The 19,567-nt window shown below is 42.5% G+C and overlaps 1 protein-coding gene and 1 long non-coding RNA gene across 4 annotated transcripts in view; one reads left to right on the top strand and one right to left on the bottom strand.

Moving 5' to 3' along the window:
- LOC138968740 (uncharacterized) overlaps nucleotides 1-4,619 on the bottom strand; it is a 330,336-nt gene extending 325,717 nt beyond the window's left edge. Inside the window, exon 1 of the long non-coding RNA XR_011456271.1 lies at nucleotides 4,574-4,619. This is a non-coding gene — a long non-coding RNA (uncharacterized lncRNA). The remainder of the gene's footprint in view (nucleotides 1-4,573) is intronic.
- LOC138968733 (protein furry-like) overlaps nucleotides 1-19,567 on the top strand; it is a 98,426-nt gene that overhangs the window by 4,701 nt on the left and 74,158 nt on the right. For all 3 annotated transcript variants that reach the window (XM_070341365.1, XM_070341366.1, XM_070341367.1), the window contains exons 8-22: nucleotides 59-142; nucleotides 1,976-2,099; nucleotides 5,335-5,472; nucleotides 7,195-7,293; nucleotides 9,002-9,159; nucleotides 9,705-9,861; nucleotides 10,653-10,736; nucleotides 11,269-11,573; nucleotides 14,366-14,506; nucleotides 15,013-15,080; nucleotides 15,680-15,840; nucleotides 16,304-16,486; nucleotides 17,296-17,385; nucleotides 17,700-17,962; nucleotides 18,577-18,747. In XM_070341365.1, the coding sequence (XP_070197466.1) occupies nucleotides 59-142; nucleotides 1,976-2,099; nucleotides 5,335-5,472; nucleotides 7,195-7,293; nucleotides 9,002-9,159; nucleotides 9,705-9,861; nucleotides 10,653-10,736; nucleotides 11,269-11,573; nucleotides 14,366-14,506; nucleotides 15,013-15,080; nucleotides 15,680-15,840; nucleotides 16,304-16,486; nucleotides 17,296-17,385; nucleotides 17,700-17,962; nucleotides 18,577-18,747 (2,226 nt within the window). The remainder of the gene's footprint in view (nucleotides 1-58; nucleotides 143-1,975; nucleotides 2,100-5,334; nucleotides 5,473-7,194; nucleotides 7,294-9,001; nucleotides 9,160-9,704; nucleotides 9,862-10,652; nucleotides 10,737-11,268; nucleotides 11,574-14,365; nucleotides 14,507-15,012; nucleotides 15,081-15,679; nucleotides 15,841-16,303; nucleotides 16,487-17,295; nucleotides 17,386-17,699; nucleotides 17,963-18,576; nucleotides 18,748-19,567) is intronic.

A 19,567-nucleotide genomic window follows, 5' to 3' on the forward strand; every position in this document is an offset into this window, starting at 1 on the left:
CATGTTTTGTCTGGATGGTCTGGCCTAATAATACGATATGCATATGTACTCTTTTCAGCCTGCAGACTAATCCCAACGCTGCGAACATCAACGTCATTGCTGATCTTTATGCTGAAGTCATTGGAGTACTGGCAGCATCAAGGTGACTTGAGTTTTTATTTTATCTTTTATTTATCTTTATATTTTCATTGTAAAGTGAATAGCACAATCGAAGAACTCATCTTTTCTCATTGATACAAAACTTAACCCCTTCACTGCCACAGTATCTCCCCCGAAATCGGCGTATGCTGCCAGAATGGCGGGGTAAAAACGGTCATACACGTAAAAATCCACTCGTCCTAAAAACATGAGTAAACGTGGGAGTCTAAGCCCATGAACAAAGAAGAAGAAGAAGACTGCCACAGTATAATAGCCTTTTGGTATTGCTGTGTGCCGGGCCAAAATTCAGTTTTTTGGGGTAGGTTCACTAATCTGTTCACTGCTCATTCATTTATTGAGATATCTCTTAGATATTTGGCATGTTTTTTTTATAATACCCTTGGCTATTATGTGATATCAAAATAATAGGATTTTGTTAAAAATGTTTTTGTAAATATTGATATAATGAACATTTTTTTCACAAAACAAAACAAAAAGTTTTCGGACACACACACATACATTGCAGCAGATAAAACAACACAAAACACTGCAAAAACAGGTGAAAGTGTATAATGAAAATGAAGTCAAACATCTGGTACTCACATTACAGCCATCAAAAGTGTTCTGTGTGGTAAATCCATAAATGAATAAGGGTACCACGCCCCATTCCTCGGCCACGCTTCCATTTCGAAGTTCGAGTCATTTTCGTCTTCATCACCCACAGCCTCCGACAAAAGAGGGTGGTGCTGGTTGCTGTCTGTCTCATCGTCGTCGGAATCGCTGTCATCTAGTCCTCCTAAGTCTTCATCGCCACTATCATTGTCGTTCAACACTTCTGGCAGAGCTTCTAGCGCACTGTAGCGCTTGAAGACAGGCCTGCGGGTTCAACTTCGACTTTTGTCCGCCATCTTGAATACGATTATAGGTCTGGAACTTTCTCCGAGTTTTCGTCACGTGATACGAACTTCTGTGGACGGTCCAAGGGAAATCACTACTTTTTAGCAACCCTATACTCGAGCTTGGACCAGTTTTCCACGCTTACCTCCCATTTAAAATTTCAAAATTTCGCCGACACAAATCCCCCGTACGAGATACGGTTATGGGCGTACGACAAACCGAAAATGACCACGTATCAAGTACGGGGTGGGCAGTGAAGGGGTTAAGGCATGATACTCTTCCGCCAAATGTCAGGTTGTACCAGCTTACACAACTTAATTGCACATAAGACGGGCGCAGTTGCCTAGTGGATATGACATCGGCCTCCTAATTGGAAGGTCGGACTCAGTTCAAATGCCGGCCGCAGCCTCCTGATGGAGATATTTCCGATCTCCCAAGTCAACTTACGTGCAGACCTGCTAGTGCCTTATCCCCCTTCGTGTGTACACACAAGCACAAGACCAAGTGGGCACGAAAAAGATCCTGTAATCCATGTCAGAGTTCGGTAGGTTATAGAAACACGAAAATTACCAGCATGCTTCCCTCGGAATCGGCGTATGGCTGCCTGAATGACGGGGTAAAAATGGTTGTACACGTAAAACTCCACTTGTGTAAAAACATAAGTGAACGTGGGAGTTTCAGCCCATGAACAACGAAGAAGAAGAAGAAGAACTGCACATACTTATCCATACCTTACTATTAGTATTACCTTACCTGTCTGTCGGGGCCAGATCTCACCCAAAGAATTCATTCAAACAGATTTAGTTAACTTCAGTAGTCATGCAGCGCTCTGCTAACCTGATGGATTGCATTGACTCGTCTTTAAAAAATATTCCATGGGGGCATGTTTTCAGGCTGTTTTTATCATGTCATGATTTCATACCTGTAAAAATCCTTGCAGGTTTTCAGCGGTGCGCAAGAAGTTTAATGGGGAGCTGCGTGAGCTGAAGCTGCGAGACCAGACACCGTACACAGCGCAAAGCATCATCAGTCTCCTCATAGGCCTCAAGTTCTTCAGGGTTAAGGTAGGGGCTAACTGAATTGGGAACCCATACGATTTCGCCGTATTTTGTACGCTTGATTGTCTAAAATACGATCAGTACGGTCGCGTCAAAAAAACAACTGACGAGAACAATTCTTAAGACTTTTTTTCTGTCTCTTTTAATGATTAAAATAACTTTATAACTCTGCATTTGATCAATGTTTACAGCTTTTGTCATCACACATTGAAAGAAGCATTTATTTTAAAGGTATTGGTAAACCTAATTAAAGGTGCAACAGACACACCCGAAGCATGTTTGAATCATCGATGTTCAAATGTTGTGTGGAGTACACCTATTTTTCCGAAAATACACTGAGTTTGTTTGAGAATATTCTAAATGCAAAACAGGGGTTCCCAGGTCTGGGCTAAATTGCAACGGGAGAGGAAGTTGGATGTGGGTGGGAGATGGGAGGTCCACAAGGTTGACAAGACTTTTATTTGGCCATAGGGTTTTGAAGCTGATAAAAGACAACTAACTCTCAAACACAGGCACATGCAACAAGTAATTTTTCGGTGAGTTTGTTGATTGGTTTTCTCTACCATTTGGTTATTTACATCTTGGAAGCACTCATAAAAGAAAAAGTCATAAAAGAACAAATGAATGCACTTTTGAATGACAGTTTCTTCTGCTTGTTTGTTCCTTTCCTCTTTGTTAAGGCAAATATAAAGTTAATAACTGAACTGGAATAATAATTGTGGAAGGGGAAGGCGCAGTTTTAGTAGTACAGTGGTACCTCTGTCTAACGAATTTGAACATGTAACCGAAATTCAGTCGTTATATGGAGGGGTCGTAACATGGAGGATTGTTTTATGTCCGGGTCCATCAATGATCCGGAATGACATGGGCGTTTTGATTGATGCTGCCCACAAAGTAATGTTATTATTTCCTTGAACGATTATGGTAACCTTTTTTCTATTCAATTAATTGCCCACACAGTTTTCTTGCTTGTTTAATCAAGCCCCGTAACTACTCGTGGGTTAAGGTTTGAAATAAACAAACTGAGGTCGAACGAAAGCATGTGGACCCAAAGCATACGCACATCGATGTCGATACCAGCTACTAATCAGTCATACGATACCCAGCAAAGATTTGGTTAAAAATAAAGAAAAGTGTCCCAAACGCAAGGAACAAAACGTATAAGCCTTTGCAGACGTAAAGAACCGCGGCAGTGTGTTAAAACTGATGTCAAATTGTAGCCATGTCAAGTCAAGTTAAGTCAAGGGACATAACTGCACTACCGACTGTCCCCAGAGTTGAGTAATTTAGGACACTCCACTACTTACCTTCAAACTTCACTGATGGGATTCTGAGGAGAATATATTGATTCAAACAAACGCGTGGTTGTATATCGAGTCATTCGGTCACGGATCGGGGAAAACCAAGAACAGTTGCAGATGTCAAAACCGTGTTAGTCGGCCGCCATTGTTAGCCAGACCGAAAAGGTTTACACGCGCTTTGCATACGTACATCGCAAAATTTCATGACGTCACCACAACTTTCGGTTTTGGTTCGATGTTCGGATTACTTTCATAGCGTTTCTGTAACTTTGCGTGTTTAAAAGGTAGGAGTTCCTGCACAGTTCTTGGCGAAATGAAGCAGACATCTGGCGAATGACCTTTATCTATTCAACTAGCAGTCAGGCCCAGCTTCGCCCGGGTGTTTCTGCTCTCCCCTCTCTCAGAAACCTCTCGAATCTTATGTGGATAAGAAAAATGACAGTGTGAGCTCATACATTTGGATGTATAGGCAATGCAAGTTTCTATTTGGTTCAACGTGTTCTTCGTGATTTGTTTACCCCTTCTCACACCCACTGTAGTTACCGTCTGATCAAAGCACGCATACCTCATGAGTGAGCGCGTCATACCTTTTTGAACAGGGGAGAGAAATCTGTAAATTCTCGTGATCTTTCACTGAGGCGATCGTTTCGTAAACATTATTCGCGATGATCTGGAAGGCAGGGAGGGGGAGCAGGGGGCAGGGTTAGTGTGTGTGTGTGGGGGGGGGGGGGGGGGCGGCGGGATGATAGCGGGCGGGGGGTAACCCTTGAGAATGACACGGTATACTGGTTTGATGAGAGTTACCTCCCTTCCGTGGGTGACAAAGCATGACTTACCTCCCTTGCACTATATAGACTGTATTGATAGATGGGGAGGGTAATTATCCGAGGAAGGAAACAATGTCTGGAGAAACTAAAACCCAGGTGCACATTTGTGGGTCCAGGGCAGTGTGCATGCAAAATATCTTGTGCTTATCTTTTGCCATCTCTGAGGTATGGTGACCACAGACAGACACACACACACAGACAGACAGACACTCTCTTTTATTTATATGTATAGATAGATGTAATGCAAACGCTTGGCATTCTTCCCAGTACGGTCATATCATCTGTTACTGCAAGATTTGATGTTTGCCTCAACCTCCTTTGTTTGGATACAAAAAAGAGTTATCTCCCTTACCTTCTAGAAATTTCCGGAACTGTCCAGTTAATTTTTCATTCTTCATTTCTTCCCCTCATAGGAGCAATAGCGAGTCTAGGTGAACAGTAGGCACTGAACTGGTCTTGCACCATATAGGCTGTATTCAATAAATGGAAGGTCCATAATCTGAGAAAGGAAACAATGAATCAAGAAACTAAAACCCAGGTGCACATCTGCGGCACCTAGGGAGTGTACGTGCACACTATCTTGTTCCTGCCTCTTGCCATCTCAGAGGTATGGCGACCACAGACAGACACACACACACACACACAGACAGACAGACACTCTATTTTATTTATATGTATAGAAATAAAGTAATGACCTGAAATAGAAACGAAAAACCATGGCTTCAGCCGTTTGCGTGCCGAAGTGATGTTGTACACGGACAGGATTTCAGCACGTACGTGTTTGTGTCCGTATCGCCTACTTGCTCGACTGGAGGTTAGAGTAAACAAAACCCGAGATAATTTTGGAAAAAGTCGTTATAAGTCCACGTATGGACGGTCATATGTCGTATTAGAGAGGGGGACGTTATATGGAGGTGAGAAATGCTAAGACAAAGAAGAAGAAAACATCCGTCAGTCGTAATATTGAGGGACCCGTAAAAGAGAGGGGTCGTAAAGGGAGGTACCACTGTATCACAATTATTATTTTAGGCTTTACTGTACATGATTTCATCAGTAGATTTAATTTAAACACAATGATGGATAGTTATACATGTGGACGTTGAATATTTCCAGATGCACCCCATTGAGGAGTTTGAAGGATGCGTGCACTTCTTGTTGGAGCTCGGACACTACTTCTTGGAGGTGAAGGACAGAGACATCAAACATGCACTGGCTGGCCTTTTTGTGGAGATTCTTCTGCCCGTGGCTGCTGTAAGTATGTATGTGCATGGCGCTGTCTGACTGTCTGTCTGTCTGTCTGTCCATCTCTCTTACTCTCCTTTTCTGTCTCCTTCCCTCTCTCTTTCTTCCATTCGCTGTCTGTCTGTCTCCCCACCTACCTCTCTGTCTTTCTCTCTTACTCTCCTTGTCTGTCTTCTTCCCTCTCTCTTCCATTCACTGTCTGTCTCTCTCCCCACCTGTCTGTCTCTCTCCCCACCTGTCTGTCTGTCTTTCTCTCTTACTCTCCTTCCCTCTCTCTTCCATTCGCTGTCTGTCTCTCTCCCCACCTGTCTGTCTCCTTCCCTCTCTCTTCCATTCGCTGTCTGTCTCTCTCCCCACCTGTTTGTCTGTCTCTCTCCCCACCTTTCTGTCTGTCTTTCTCTCTTACTCTCCTTCCCTCTCTCTTCCATTCGCTGTCTGTCTTTCTCCCCACCTGTCTGTCTCCTTCCCTCTCTCTTCCATTCGCTGTCTGTATCCTTCCCTCTCTCTCTTCCATTCGCTGTCTGTCTCTCTCCCCACCCCTCTGTCTGTCTTTCTCTCTTACCCTCCTTCCCTCTCTCTTCCATTCGCTGTCTGTCTCTCTCCCCACCCCTCTGTCTGTCTTTCTCTCTTACCCTCCTTTCCTCTCTCTTCCATTCGCTGTCTGTCTCTCTCCCCACCCCTCTGTCTGTCTTTCTCTCTTACCCTCCTTCCCTCTCCCTTCCATTCGCTGTCTGTCTGTCTCCCCACCCCTCTGTCTGTCTTTCTCTCTTACCCTCCTTTCCTCTCTCTTCCATTCGCTGTCTGTCTTTCTCCCCACCTGTCTGTCTCCTTTCCTCTCTCTTCCATTCGCTGTCTGTCTCTCTCCCCACCTGTTTGTCTGTCTCTCTCCCCACCCCTCTGTCTGTCTTTCTCTCTTACCCTCCTTCCCTCTCTCTTCCATTCGCTGTCTGTCTCTCTCCCCACCCCTCTGTCTGTCTTTCTCTCTTACCCTCCTTCCCTCTCTCTTCCATTCGCTGTCTGTCTCTCTCCCCACCTGTCTGTCTCCTTCCCTCTCTCTTCCATTCGCTGTCTGTCTCTCTCCCCACCTGTCTGTCTGTCTCTCTCCCCACCTGTCTGTCTGTCTTTCTCTCTTACTCTCCTTCCCTCTCTCTTCCATTCGCTGTCTGTCTTTCTCCCCACCTGTTTGTCTGTCTCTCTCCCCACCCCTCTGTCTGTCTTTCTCTCTTACCCTCCTTCCCTCTCTCTTCCATTCGCTGTCTGTCTCTCTCCCCACCTGTCTGTCTCCTTCCCTCTCTCTTCCATTCGCTGTCTGTCTCCCCACCTGTCTGTCTCTCTCCCCACCTGTCTGTCTCCTTCCCTCTCTCTTCCATTCGCTGTCTGTCTCTCTCCCAACCCCTCTGTCTGCCTTTCTCTCTTACTTTCCTTGTCTGTCTCCTTCCCTCTCTCTTCCATTCGCTGTCTGTCTGTCTGTCTCCCCACCCCTCTGTCTGTCTGCTTCGTTGCTCATGTGTGGGTGTCAGTGTTGTTGATGAATTTTATGTGCTTCTATTTCATGCATGCGAGTAAATCACATTTAAATAATCATAATGATAACAATTTGATTTTAGTCGTGGCAGATTTCAGAAAGTACAGTCTAATGCAGAAAACAAGTGTTGTGTTCTGTGTACATGTATTGCACCATGGCAGTGATTGCAAGTAGCACTTATAGGAAGACGTGTGTGTGTGTTTCAGACGGTGAAGAATGAAGTGAACATCCCTGTGCTGAAGAAACTTGTGGAAGACCTATACCCAGTCACTGTGGACATGACAACCAAACGTAAACACACCCTGGTGAGTATTCCCTCTGTTCACAGCAACTGAGCAGTCAGCACAATGGAACCCCCCTGTTAAGACTCCCTCCTTTTTAAGACCTTCTTTTTGCAGACTTTCTGTTCATAACCTCTGTAAAATGACCCCCATTTTAAGACTCCCTCCTTTTTGAGTCACTTGAGAAAAAGTGACTCTATGTAATCGGTCAGTGTTAGTCTGTCCGGCCGGCCGTCCGGCCGGCCGTCCGTAGACACCACCTTAACGTTGGACTTTTCTCGGAAACTATCAAAGCGATCGGGCTCATATTTTGTTTAGTCGTGACCTCCAATGACCTCTACACTTTAACGATGGTTTCGTTGACCTTTGACCTTTTTCAAGGTCACAGGTCAGCGTCAAAGGAAAAATTAGACATTTTATATCTTTTCTCGGAAACTATCAAAGCGATCGGGCTCATATTTTGTTTAGTCGTGACCTCCAATGACCTCTACACTTTAACGATGGTTTCGTTGACCTTTGACCTTTTTCAAGGTCACAGGTCAGCGTCAAAGGAAAAATTAGACATTTTATATCTTTGACAAAGTTCATCGGATGTGATTGAAACTTTGTAGGATTATTCTTTACATCAAAGTATTTACATCTGTAGCCTTTTACGAACGTTATCAGAAAAACAAGGGAGATAACTAGCCTTTTCTGTTCGGCAACACACAACTTAACGTTGGGCTTTTCTCGGAAACTATAAAAGTGACCGGGCTCAAATTTTATGTGAACGTGACTCATTGTGTTGTGAATAGCAATTTCTTCCTGTCCATCTGATGCCTCATATAATATTCAGAACTGCGAAAGTGACTCGATCGAGCGTTTGCTCTTCTTGTTAAGACCTTCTTTTTGCAGACTTTCTGTTCATAACCTCTGTAAAATGACCCCCATTTTAAGACTCCCTCCTTTTTAAGACCTGATTTTCTCAGATTTGTGGAGGTCTTAAAAGGGGGGTTCCAGTGTACACAGCAAGAAGGATTGGAGAGCTCGATCCTGCCTGAAACACAACATCTCGTAATGAGAGAAAAAGATTGTTGGTGTTTTCAAGTGCACAGGAGAACTAATTGCATGAAGCTGTTCCTGCTTACTTTCCTTGGAAAAAGTATTTAGAGTTTCCATGGGAACATTTCACAGGGATTCTAAGAAATGTATCAAGTTAGTTAACTGGAGCTGTGAGCAGGTTAAAGAAATTGATCTTTTGATGCGTATACTTCAGATTCGTACACAAAGATTATCAGGTTTGGACATGCACAAGCATTACAAAAGAATGACTACTGAAAACATTTAGTACTTGTTAAATTGCATTGTCAGAGTATCATATTTCATAATGCACTGTCCTAAAAGGGTGCATGGTGTGTGTAGGAATATATTTGTGGTTAGGTGTAATAATAATGATAATGAACACTTATAAAATGCCCTTTCTCGCAAGAGCTCACAGCGATGTGCAGTAGCAAAAACAAACGCATACATACACACACACATGCACGCACGCATGCACACACACGCATGCACACACACACACACACACACACACACACACACACACACACACACACGCATACATACACACACACATGCATGCACACATACACACGCACACACACACACATCCACATGTGTATGTATGCAAGTGTTTGTGCACATACATAAATAGGTAAAATCTTAGCTCTCTTATGAACTCCTCTCTTTGCAGCACCTGTTTCCATTGGTGACCTGTCTGCTGTGCGTCAGTCAGAAGCAGTTCTTTCTCAGCAACTGGCCCTACTTCCTGACCATGTGTCTCTCTCAGTTGAAGAACAGGGACAACAAGATGTCCAGAGTCGCCCTGGAGTCCCTATACAGGCTTGTCTGGTCAGTTACCTTGCATGTGTGGCCAAGTGTTTTAAGTACCAAGTTTGTCTTCAGTTTGTTATTTAAATGTGAGTATGTGTGTGTTCTGCGTGCGTGCGTGTGTGCTAGCATGTCAGCATGTGTGTATGATGCCAGCCTCTCCATCACTTTAAAATAATCTCAAAATGTACATTCTTTGTCCAGAATGTTATATGTCTCTTCCTCGAGGCTGTTGTGGAGAAAGCCAATTTTTGCTTGTGGGGCTGTATTTTAAAATTATTTTGCATCTGTGATGAGTTTGGTTTGAATTAGGATTGATGCTATTTGTTTGTTCTTAGGTGTTTAACGAGGATGATATGAAAAACAAAGAACGACATTTCGACCAAAATCAGAGAAAAGAAGACAGACGACAGAACAAAAAGAAGAACTACAGATTAAAGATTCACACTTTACGACTCACAAACCAAAACAAACGGACAGAGGAGCAAGCTAGGGAGGCTACTGTTGTCTTTTTTTGGTCTTTTTATTTCTCGCTCTCACACAACATTGTTCTGCTTTGTTGTTAGGGTTTACATGGTGCGGATCAAGTGTGAGAGCAACACGGCCACACAGAGCAGACTCCAGAGCATCGTCAACAGTCTCTTTCCCAAAGGCTCCAAGATGGTGACGCCAAAGGACACACCACTCAACATCTTTGTCAAAATCATACAGTTCATTGCTAAGGTCAGTATTCAATTCCAATGAATCGGTGCTACGTATCATTGATTTTGGATTGGTTAGTGTTCGTTGCTGCCCTACATGCCAACCGGCATAACGGGCAGTAAGTAAGTGTTAGGCGCTCCATTGTTGTTTGATAGCACTTGCCAGACTAGACTTGTTCCTTGAAAAATAGTTATGAGGATTGTACAGATCACTGCTGAAATGATATGTTTTATCTGCAGTCTACTTCACGTTTGCTTCCACAGGGTTCTTTTTGGTATTCAATTATGATCGAATATGGTTACTTAAATCCTAAAGACACTTTCTTTTTTCTACCCTTCGCTTTTGCTACACGTCTGTTTGTAGTCAAATTGCTTAGAGTTATCCACACCCCCCGCGGGTTAGGGGGAGTCCCATATTGGTTGGGACGAGAAAGAATTTACCCAATGCTCCCCAGCATGTCGTAAGAGGCGACTAACGGATTCTGTTTCTCCTTTTACCCTTGTTAAGTGTTTCTTGTATAGAATATAGTCAATTTTTGTAAAGATTTTAGTCAAGCAGTATGTAAGAAATATTAAGTCCTTTGTACTGGAAACTTGCATTCTCCCAGTAAGGTAATATATTGTACTACGTTGCAAGCCCCTGGAGCAAATTTTTTATTGGTGCTTTTGTGAACAAGAAACAATTGACAAGTGGCTCTATCCCATCTCCCCCCTTCCCCCGTCGCGATATAACCTTCGTGGTTGAAAACAACGTAAAACACCAAATAAAGAAAGAAAGAGTTATCCACTTATTTGCTGGTGTTCTGTTTTCAGGAACGCCTCGACTTTGCTATGCGAGATATCATCTTTGACTTGCTGTGTGTGGGACGTAGCAGCAAACTCTTTTTGACACCAGAGGTAAAACTTTACATCATTGGTGACAATAGTACATGTAATAAAACGTTTTGTAATCATACAATAGATCAGTCAGAAAATATAGTGAGAGTTGCAGTCCTTAGCTGGATGTGAGGGTTGTTAACGAATCAGTTTCCGTAAGCGGGAGAAATACTGGAAGGTTGGCCAAATAATTTTCAGCCATGCAGTATGCCAGCAAAATAAAGAGTTGTAAAAGTAGCATTGAGAACATTTTGAATTGGGATAGGCTATTGTTCTTTTAGCTGTTGTTGTTGTTTCTTAGTGAAAATTTTAAGTTGGGATAGGTTATTGTTTTTTTAGATTTGAATGTTATTACGATTCATCTTTGCAGTGGATGAGCAAAGGCTACTGGCCTTTCTCGTGAAACAACTCTGTGAAAAAGAAGAGAAAAACACTAGTACTGATGCTTTTAATGATCAATTAGAATTAACAAAAAATCTCTAGTGATGATGATTGATTGATGATTGATTTGTGACATCTTCCCTTGCTCTTTACTTCACTCGTATATTTCCAGCGAATGAGCATAGGTCTGAGAGCGTTTCTCGTGATCGCCGACAGCCTGGAACAGAAGGACGGAGACCCACCCATGCCACAGTCCAACGCCACTCTGCCCTCTGGTAGTACCGTACGCCACAAGCGCACCTTTCTCAACAAAATGCTGTCAGACGCCACAGCCAAAAACATTGGTCTGGCTCAGTATTACTCCCACATTCTGAAGACGTTCGACTCCATCCTGCGTGCTCTGGACCTTCAAGTGGGCCGTCCTCTCCTCATGACACGCTCGGAGAACGCCAACAAGGAGGCTGATGAACTGATCTTGTGAGTCTAAGTAGATACCTTGTGTGTGGGTGTGTGTCGGTGTTTGTGTGTGTGTGTGTGTGTGTGTGTGTGTGTGTGTGTGTGTGTGTGTGTGTGTCACTGTGTTCCGTGTGAGGTACTCTCTGCCAGGCTGCCACCAGCTAAAAATAACCGGCAGTACCACTCTCCTCCTGCCTATTTACCCTTTCCTTCCTCCAACCCCTTCCGCCCACACTGGCGCCTGAAATATATAGGGCCAGACCTGCACTCTTCTTTGTCTGCAGCGCTAGCGTGCGTGGCCCCAGCTCTCTGTTATGCTGTGTTGATAACCTGGATGCCGCGAGCAGAGAGATAGCAGTCGAGCAGAGAGATAGCAGTCGTTCTGAGTGTGTGGTGGCCACAGAGATATTGCCTATTTCGGAACTGATGTTTTTAGTGTGTTTAGTTGTATTTATTGCAATGCATGCCACAATTCACAAGACAGAAGAAAGGATACATGAGAGAATTAGAAAAAGTGTGTTCCCCCCCCCCCCCCCCCCAAGTATATAATTATGCGACTCTTTGCACTCTGAAAAAAAATGTGCATGCTGCATTTAATGAAACACCTTGAAACAACGCAGTAAACAAAACATCCTAAATGTGCCACAATAAAAGAACACAAAATAATGAAAGATAAAGACAAAGGTAATCCCCAAGTACATAATACATATATACAACACTTTACGAAATATATACAAACAGTAGAGTATATACAGTCGTATATTTACATACATATTATGCCAAGGACTACTAGTAGAAGTCATTGATGGTGCGCATGTAAAATTTGTTTTGCGTTTATATAAGTATATAATTCAAAATAGTGTAGATAATGTCAGTAACATATAAGAAAGAAAACTGTTCATGTTACAGTGTTAGCTGCATGTGAATAAAACAAAAAAGCTTACCTCACGGCCCTCCTATACAAGTCTCACAAACTTGTATATATAATATACCACAGGAGAAAAAAAAACGTAGCTCGCGCGCGCTCACCCAAATCCGCGCGAAGTGCCACATGATATTATACCCCGACAACACATAGGCGGATAATACATGTATGTCAATAGTATGAAACAAAACATGCCACAATTTTCAAGACAGAAGAAAGGGTAAATGAGAGAATTAGAAAAAGTGTTTGCTCCTCAAGTATATAATTATGCCACTCTTTACACTCTGAAAAACATGTGCATGTTGCATTTAAAGAAACAGGAACGGCACAGTATGTAAGACGGCAGAAGACAACACAGTAAACAAAACATCCTAAATGTGCCACAAAAAAAGAACACTAATTAATGTCGTATTTAAAAACATATTATAGGCATGCGTATGGTGCGCATGTGAAATTTGTTTTGCGTTTATATAATTCAAAATAGTGCAATTAATGCCTGTAATATAAAAGAAAGAAAAAACGGTCTTTCAATACATGTTCATGCAAATTGTTAGCTGCATGTGAAGAAAACAAAAAGCCTACCTGACCCTGCAACTGTTGGTCAGTAATCCAATAGCAGCACACAAGTCGATTTGAAAGTTTTTCAACACAGTTTTTCACTCGTATTGTTCTCACAAACTTGTATATATATACCACAGGAAAGAAAACTCGTCGATCCGACGACAATTTAACGTTTGTTTCATTATCGCAAACAAAACAGAACAGACAAAACGAAACAAAACAACACAACAACAGTTGGGGTTGTTATTTCTCTGAGATGCTGAAGAAAAAAAAGATGACGTGCATTGTAATGGAATAGAGTGGGTGTAATTTCAAACTAAACGGTTCAAATGTGAGTGTAAACACACTCTTTACGTGGGATCACATTCCCTCACACGCATATGAACACACACACAGAACAGATGAAATGCACTAGAGTCGAGTGCCTGTTCCAAACGGTGCATGCACTGATTAGGCGCGTGGATTAACGAATCAAAACTGCTCTAAACTCAAACACAAAAACTTATTCTCACTCTATGACACAGTTTAGACTAAGTACTTACTGACGGCAACATCAGAAACACAGTCGGTCGTTGGTATAAACATTGAGCGTGGTTACAAAATGGTATACAATGCGCACGTTTTGATACAACAAAGAACGACTTGCCGGTAGATTCGATAGCAGTATTACTTCAAAATCAAACAAACCGAATCCTCACTGGAACTCTAGTTTGCACATACACAAAGCCTGAATATCCGAGAAACAATATACACAAGATGACGGTAATCCAACGTTCAAGTCACGCAACCCAGTCCATTTCATACCAAGAAACACGTATTTTGTCACACGCTGTGCACTTCCAGAGTACAATGAACAAGGGCTTTGTGAGGCGCTGGGCTGGCATTTCCCCCGCGAAACTAAAGAGGTCACCGCCAGCGCTATTTATGGCCTGCTTGCTCCAAGCTGCCTGGCGGCTCAAATAGCATAATCGCGGCAGCAGTGAAATAGTGTGGTGTGTGTGTGCAAGAGAAAGAGAGAGCTGTGGTACCTGCAATGTCCGACCCTTCCGATGAGAGGACACCTCCCTTAAAAGGACACCTTCCCTTTTTCTATTATCTCTATCAAAATATACCGGTCATGACAGGCCACCTGCAATGTAGAGACACTTATAGCTAATCCCAAGGGTGTCCTTTCATCACAGGTACCACTGTGGCAGTCTCTTAATGCAACTGACAGTGCTCAGCTTCTTGTGTTTGTTCCTGGCCTCTGCTGTTAGCTCAGTGTGTTCTAGGCCATTGATTGATAACATGGTACTAAAACTGCTTTTGTCATGCTTGATGTTTTAAGGGGAGACCGCAAACCAAAGATTGACCTATTCCGCACCTGCATTGCGGCCATCCCCCGCCTCAAGCCCGATGGAATGAGCAACCCTGAGTTGGTGGAGCTTCTCACACGTCTCACTGTCCACGTCGATGAGGAGCTCAAAGGGTAAGGGAAAATATTCTTTGGGGGAGGATATTTTGTGTGAGCTTGGATGGTGTGCATGAGAAAGTGATGAACTGGGTAGGACCCAAGCACAGGATCGGATTGTTGGAATCTCAAATCTCAATTGCAACCAATCCCACGCAGGTGGGTTCTTTCTCGTGCACACAACCCCAGGGGGGAGTGTGTGGTTGTGTGTGTGTCTGTGTGAGTATGTGTGCCTGTGTGTGCGGGTGCACCCTAGTTTCTGTATAAGTGAATATCTGTCTGCATCATGAGGTAAGGGTTGAAGTATATGATCATGTGCCTGAATGTTAAAAGATGCAGCAGTTACCTGAGCAGATAAACTGGTTTTTGTATGCCTGTTGATGCAGTCACTGTAGATTGTGTTTGTGAGTGTGTGTCTGTATGTATGCAAATGTGCACCAAGTGCATTTGTGGCTGTGAATACGTGTTGTGATATTTTTGCTGCATAAATTTAAAGCTGTGGCTGCACATTTTTTTCTCCCCAGGTTGGCCTTTCAAGCACTTCAGAATCTCATGTCCGAGTCAGCAGCGTGGAAGGAGCATGTCATCCATGGTAAATGTTCTTATTATGTGATACAAATTTAAAAAATTTAAAAAGTGAAACAGAGAAAGAAATAAGTTTACTCTGTGCTGCACTAAAACTAAGAGAAAGAAAACAATTCATAGTAGGCACAGAAAACTTAAAATCTTAGAGATAGAGGTACAGACAGGCAGACAGATGGAAGACAGAGTGAGAGGTGCATTGAATTTCGTTGCTGGAGTGGAATTCTCATGTTGACCCTGTAAGGAGCAATGTTTTTATGGAGCCGGCCTGCAGTTCATCAGCATTCGTTTCTGAAAGTCGTGTTGATATGAGGCTGCTGACCGAGAAATGTATGGTGCATCGACATTTGCTGGTATTTTACCGTTCATCTTTCTGGATTGCGACACGTCAGTTTTGCACACACACAAATTTCTGTGCATTACTTGCACATGGATGTAATTTCTCATCAGGAAAGAGAGAACTCCTAGGTTTAATATTATTTTTTGACATATTTGCTGAATGTTGAAAACACTCTGGAATGGGAAACAATTAAAAACATAATATTTTCAATGTTTATCTTCTCATATTTACTGATTTTTCAAATTCTTAACTTTTATCCTTACTTGCAGGCTTTGTCCAGTTCATCCAGAAAGACATCTCGGACAGCCGGACACAGCTGCTGGACCAGTCGCTGCGACTGTTGATGCAGCTGTTGGTGCAGTGGAAGTCCACCATCACCAATGCTACCACCACCACCACCACTGCACCCCTCCCTAGGGAGGTGGCCAGGGTCAGTCACGGCTTTCATTTGATGTGTTTGTCTTTACATTTGTCTGTGTGATGTCTTGTGTGGCTATATTTTTGTTGATACAATCCAATGTAAACCAATATAGAGCAGTAGGGTATGGTGCACCTTTAGTGTTGGCTGTGTCTCTACAAAAATAAAAGTGTATGTCTTGGATTGGTTATACTAGAAGAAATTGTGGGACTTGAATGCCCTTTTCCACACACTCACACATACACACACACACATACACACACACACACACACACACACACACTCCCACACACACACACATACACACACACACACACACACACACACACACACATACACACATACACACACACACACACAGACTGTCTCTCTATCTCTCACAAGCATGTTTGCGATCACAGCCAAATTGAGAAGTAAAAAATAAAAATAAAGCGCGCCAGTCAGTCTCATCATTTTGATATCTTTCTTTTCGCAGGAGAGGGGAGATCACCTGTTTCTGGGCCCCAGCCCTGAGCAGATCATGAACCTGGACGTCCTACACGAGGTGGAGGGTCTGTGTTTGGTGATGATGTGCAGCTGTCGTGTCATGACGCGCAAACTAGCCATACACCTGCTCAAAGAGGTCCGCAACATCTTCGCCTCCTACAGCGTCACACAGGTGAGTGAAAATTGTGTGGAGATTGTAAAGGTAATGGACTTATTTGGAAAATAACTCGTAGACGGCAGGATTATAACACCCCATTTTGTTGACCACAGTGTATCTCATGTCAGAGTTGTCACACTTCATCTTCGGCTTTGTATGGGTTGTGACAGAGTGAATACCCTTGCTTTTAGTGGGACTAACTATCCACAGGCCAGTCACTAGCGAGGGGTGTGTTTGAAACACATGACAAGGAACACGCTGGTTTTGTTTGTCCTATTAAAAGCAAGGGTATTCACTCTGTCACGTCTCATACAAACCCAACAGAATTATTTCCCAACATCGTCTAGGTAAGCAGACACTGGAACTGTCAGATTATGAACGATATACAGATGTTGTGGTATCCAGTTTTGAATTTGCAGAATTATGACAGATCCCTATTTTTGTTGTGATTGCAAAATGAATGAGTCACAGTTTTTGTCTTTATCAGTTGATGTACAGACTAGACGTAAAAGAAGTATACAGTGTTTTTGTTTTCATACAGCAACACAAAGCTAGTTTCGTCACAGGTATAAAACTGTCAGGCGGAAAGGAAAGGTAAAAGTAACTGTGGTACCTGTGATGAAGGGACAACCTTTGGACAAGCCAAAAGTGTGCTCTACATTGGAGGTCTATTTTGATAAAGATAATGAACAAAGGTACACCAGAAGGTATCTGTCCTTTAATAGGAGGTATCCCTACATCAGAGGGACCTCATGTGTTAAGTACCACTGTTCAGAATACTAGTACAATACACTGCTTAATCTTTTCCATTTGTGTGTGTTCAGGGCATGGCGGTGTGTCTCCTGGATGTCATAGACAAGGCTTGCCCTCACATCGTGGAGAAGCTTCTCACTCACCTTCCACTTCAGGAAAAGGTAAGGACTTTTCCAGTGGCCCTCCAGCATTACTGTTGATTGTTGAGATTTAGGGAATGGTGGATGAATGAAAGATTTAATTTCTGATTTTGTTTTTGAATATGATTATTGTCTGTGTGCTGCAATACATAATTGTGTGTTTGTGTGTGTGTTTGTGAGTGTTGTGTGAGTGTTTGTGAGTGCTGTGTGTGTATGATGTTTAACACTTGCTTATTTTATTTTTACAGGTTTGTTGTTAACCACTAATCTTAAGTGAAGGATGTATTAAACATCCATACAGACACACTGTTAATTATCCTCCCTTGTTGTTTCAGCTGGTGGTGCTGACACAGCCCAACATTGACCTGGTGTGGGTGTCGGACCGAGCTGTCACGTGCTGGTTGCCTGCAGGTGGAGGTAGCATGCAAGACGGCAACCAGATCAACTACAGCTTTCATCGTGTGGACATGTGGATACGCTTCATCGCCGCCGTCGTGTCCAAGGACCACGCCCTGACCCTGTGTCCGCGGGCCATCGCACACGCCTGGCCCATTGTGTACACCCGGCTTAACGCTCTGTTCCCCTCCATCGACCCCAGGTGAGTGGCGTGTAGTGCAAGTATTGGGCTTCTGACAGGGTTCTTGATAGTTTGTCTTGTTTGCTATTCCACTGAAAAACTGTGTTAAAGTGCATACATGAAGTGTATCCTGTGATGTAGAAGAATGCTCATTTGGTCTCTCATTTGGTTTGAAGTTTTACTTCTATAGTGTTTCTGTTTTAGTATATATTGGTAGTGTTTTGTTTGTTTGTTTCTAGGTTTATTGTCCATAGGACAGATTGTAAGAAAAGTCCCAGCCTTAAATCTTGATCCTTGTAAAATAAAGTTCAGTCTCGGTCTCAGTCTCAGTCTCATCTTGGCTCATAAACTGCTTAGTAGAAATGGTAACAAGGGATTTTTGTTGGTTTGTTTTGATTTTTGGTGACGCTGGTTTTGTTTTGTTATTATTTGTTTTTTAATGGATGGGATGTAGAGCTATTCTTTTTTTCAGACATCTTAAGATTGACCTGTCATCTATTCCACTATAAGAAACAAATAATTAGCATTTTGAATAGTTTTACATTGGTCTTGCAGCTTCATAATTCCTTTTCTTTTACTCCAACAAAAGGAAAAGAAATTAATGTTTTGATCAGCCTGTGTTTGTGTTTCCCCAGCACCCAGATGAACGAGAATCGAGCGTCGTCAATCCTGAGGTCTGGCAGCAAGAAAGTGACGACGGAGAAAGACGTGCACATGCAGCTGTGGCAGAACTACATCATCCTCGCGTGCAGCATCGCCCAGCAGAGCGCTGTCATCCCTCATCGCTGCTCCTCGCCAGAACTTGGGTAATAATCATCTTCAAATATTAAAAACAAGAAATGTGGAATTATTGAATTAAACCTTCCAATATTTAACCTTTCTTGTTTTTTACATTTAGTCAAGTTTTGACTAAATGTTTTAACATAGAGGGGGAATCGAGACGAGGGTCGTGGTGTATGTGTGTGTGTGTCTGTCTGTCTGTCTGTCTGTCTGTCTGTCTGTCTGTCTGTCTGTCTGTGCGTGTGTGTGTGTAGAGCGATTCAGACTAAACTACTGGACCGATCTTTATGAAATTTGACATGAGAGTTCCTGGGAATGATATCCTCGGATGTTTTTTTTCGTTTTTTTCGATAAATACCTTTGCTGACGTCATATCCGGCTTTTTGTAAAAGTTGAGGCTCATTTTTCAATCAAATTTATTGAAATTTTGGCAAAGCAATCTTCGACAAAGACCGGACTTTGGTAATGCATTTCAGCGAGGTGGCTTAAAAACTAATGAATGAGTTTGGTCATTAAAAATCGGAAACTTGTAAAAAAAAAAATTTTTATAAAACGATACAAATTTACGTTCATCTTATTCTTCATGATTTTCTGATTCCAAAAACATATATGTTATATTTGGATTAAAAACAAGCTCTGAAAATTAAAAATATAAAAATTATGATCAAAATTAAATTTTTGAAATCAACTTAAAAACACTTTCATCTTATTCCTTGTCGGTTCCTGATTCCAAAAACATATAGATATGATATGTTTGGATTAAAAACACGCTCAGAAAGTTAAAACGAAGAGAGGTACGGAAAAGCGTGCTATCCTTCTCAGCGCAACTACTACCCCGCTGTTCTT

The sequence above is a fragment of the Littorina saxatilis genome, linkage group LG6, assembly GCF_037325665.1.
Source record: "Littorina saxatilis isolate snail1 linkage group LG6, US_GU_Lsax_2.0, whole genome shotgun sequence".
Taxonomy (NCBI): Eukaryota; Metazoa; Mollusca; class Gastropoda; order Littorinimorpha; family Littorinidae; genus Littorina; species Littorina saxatilis.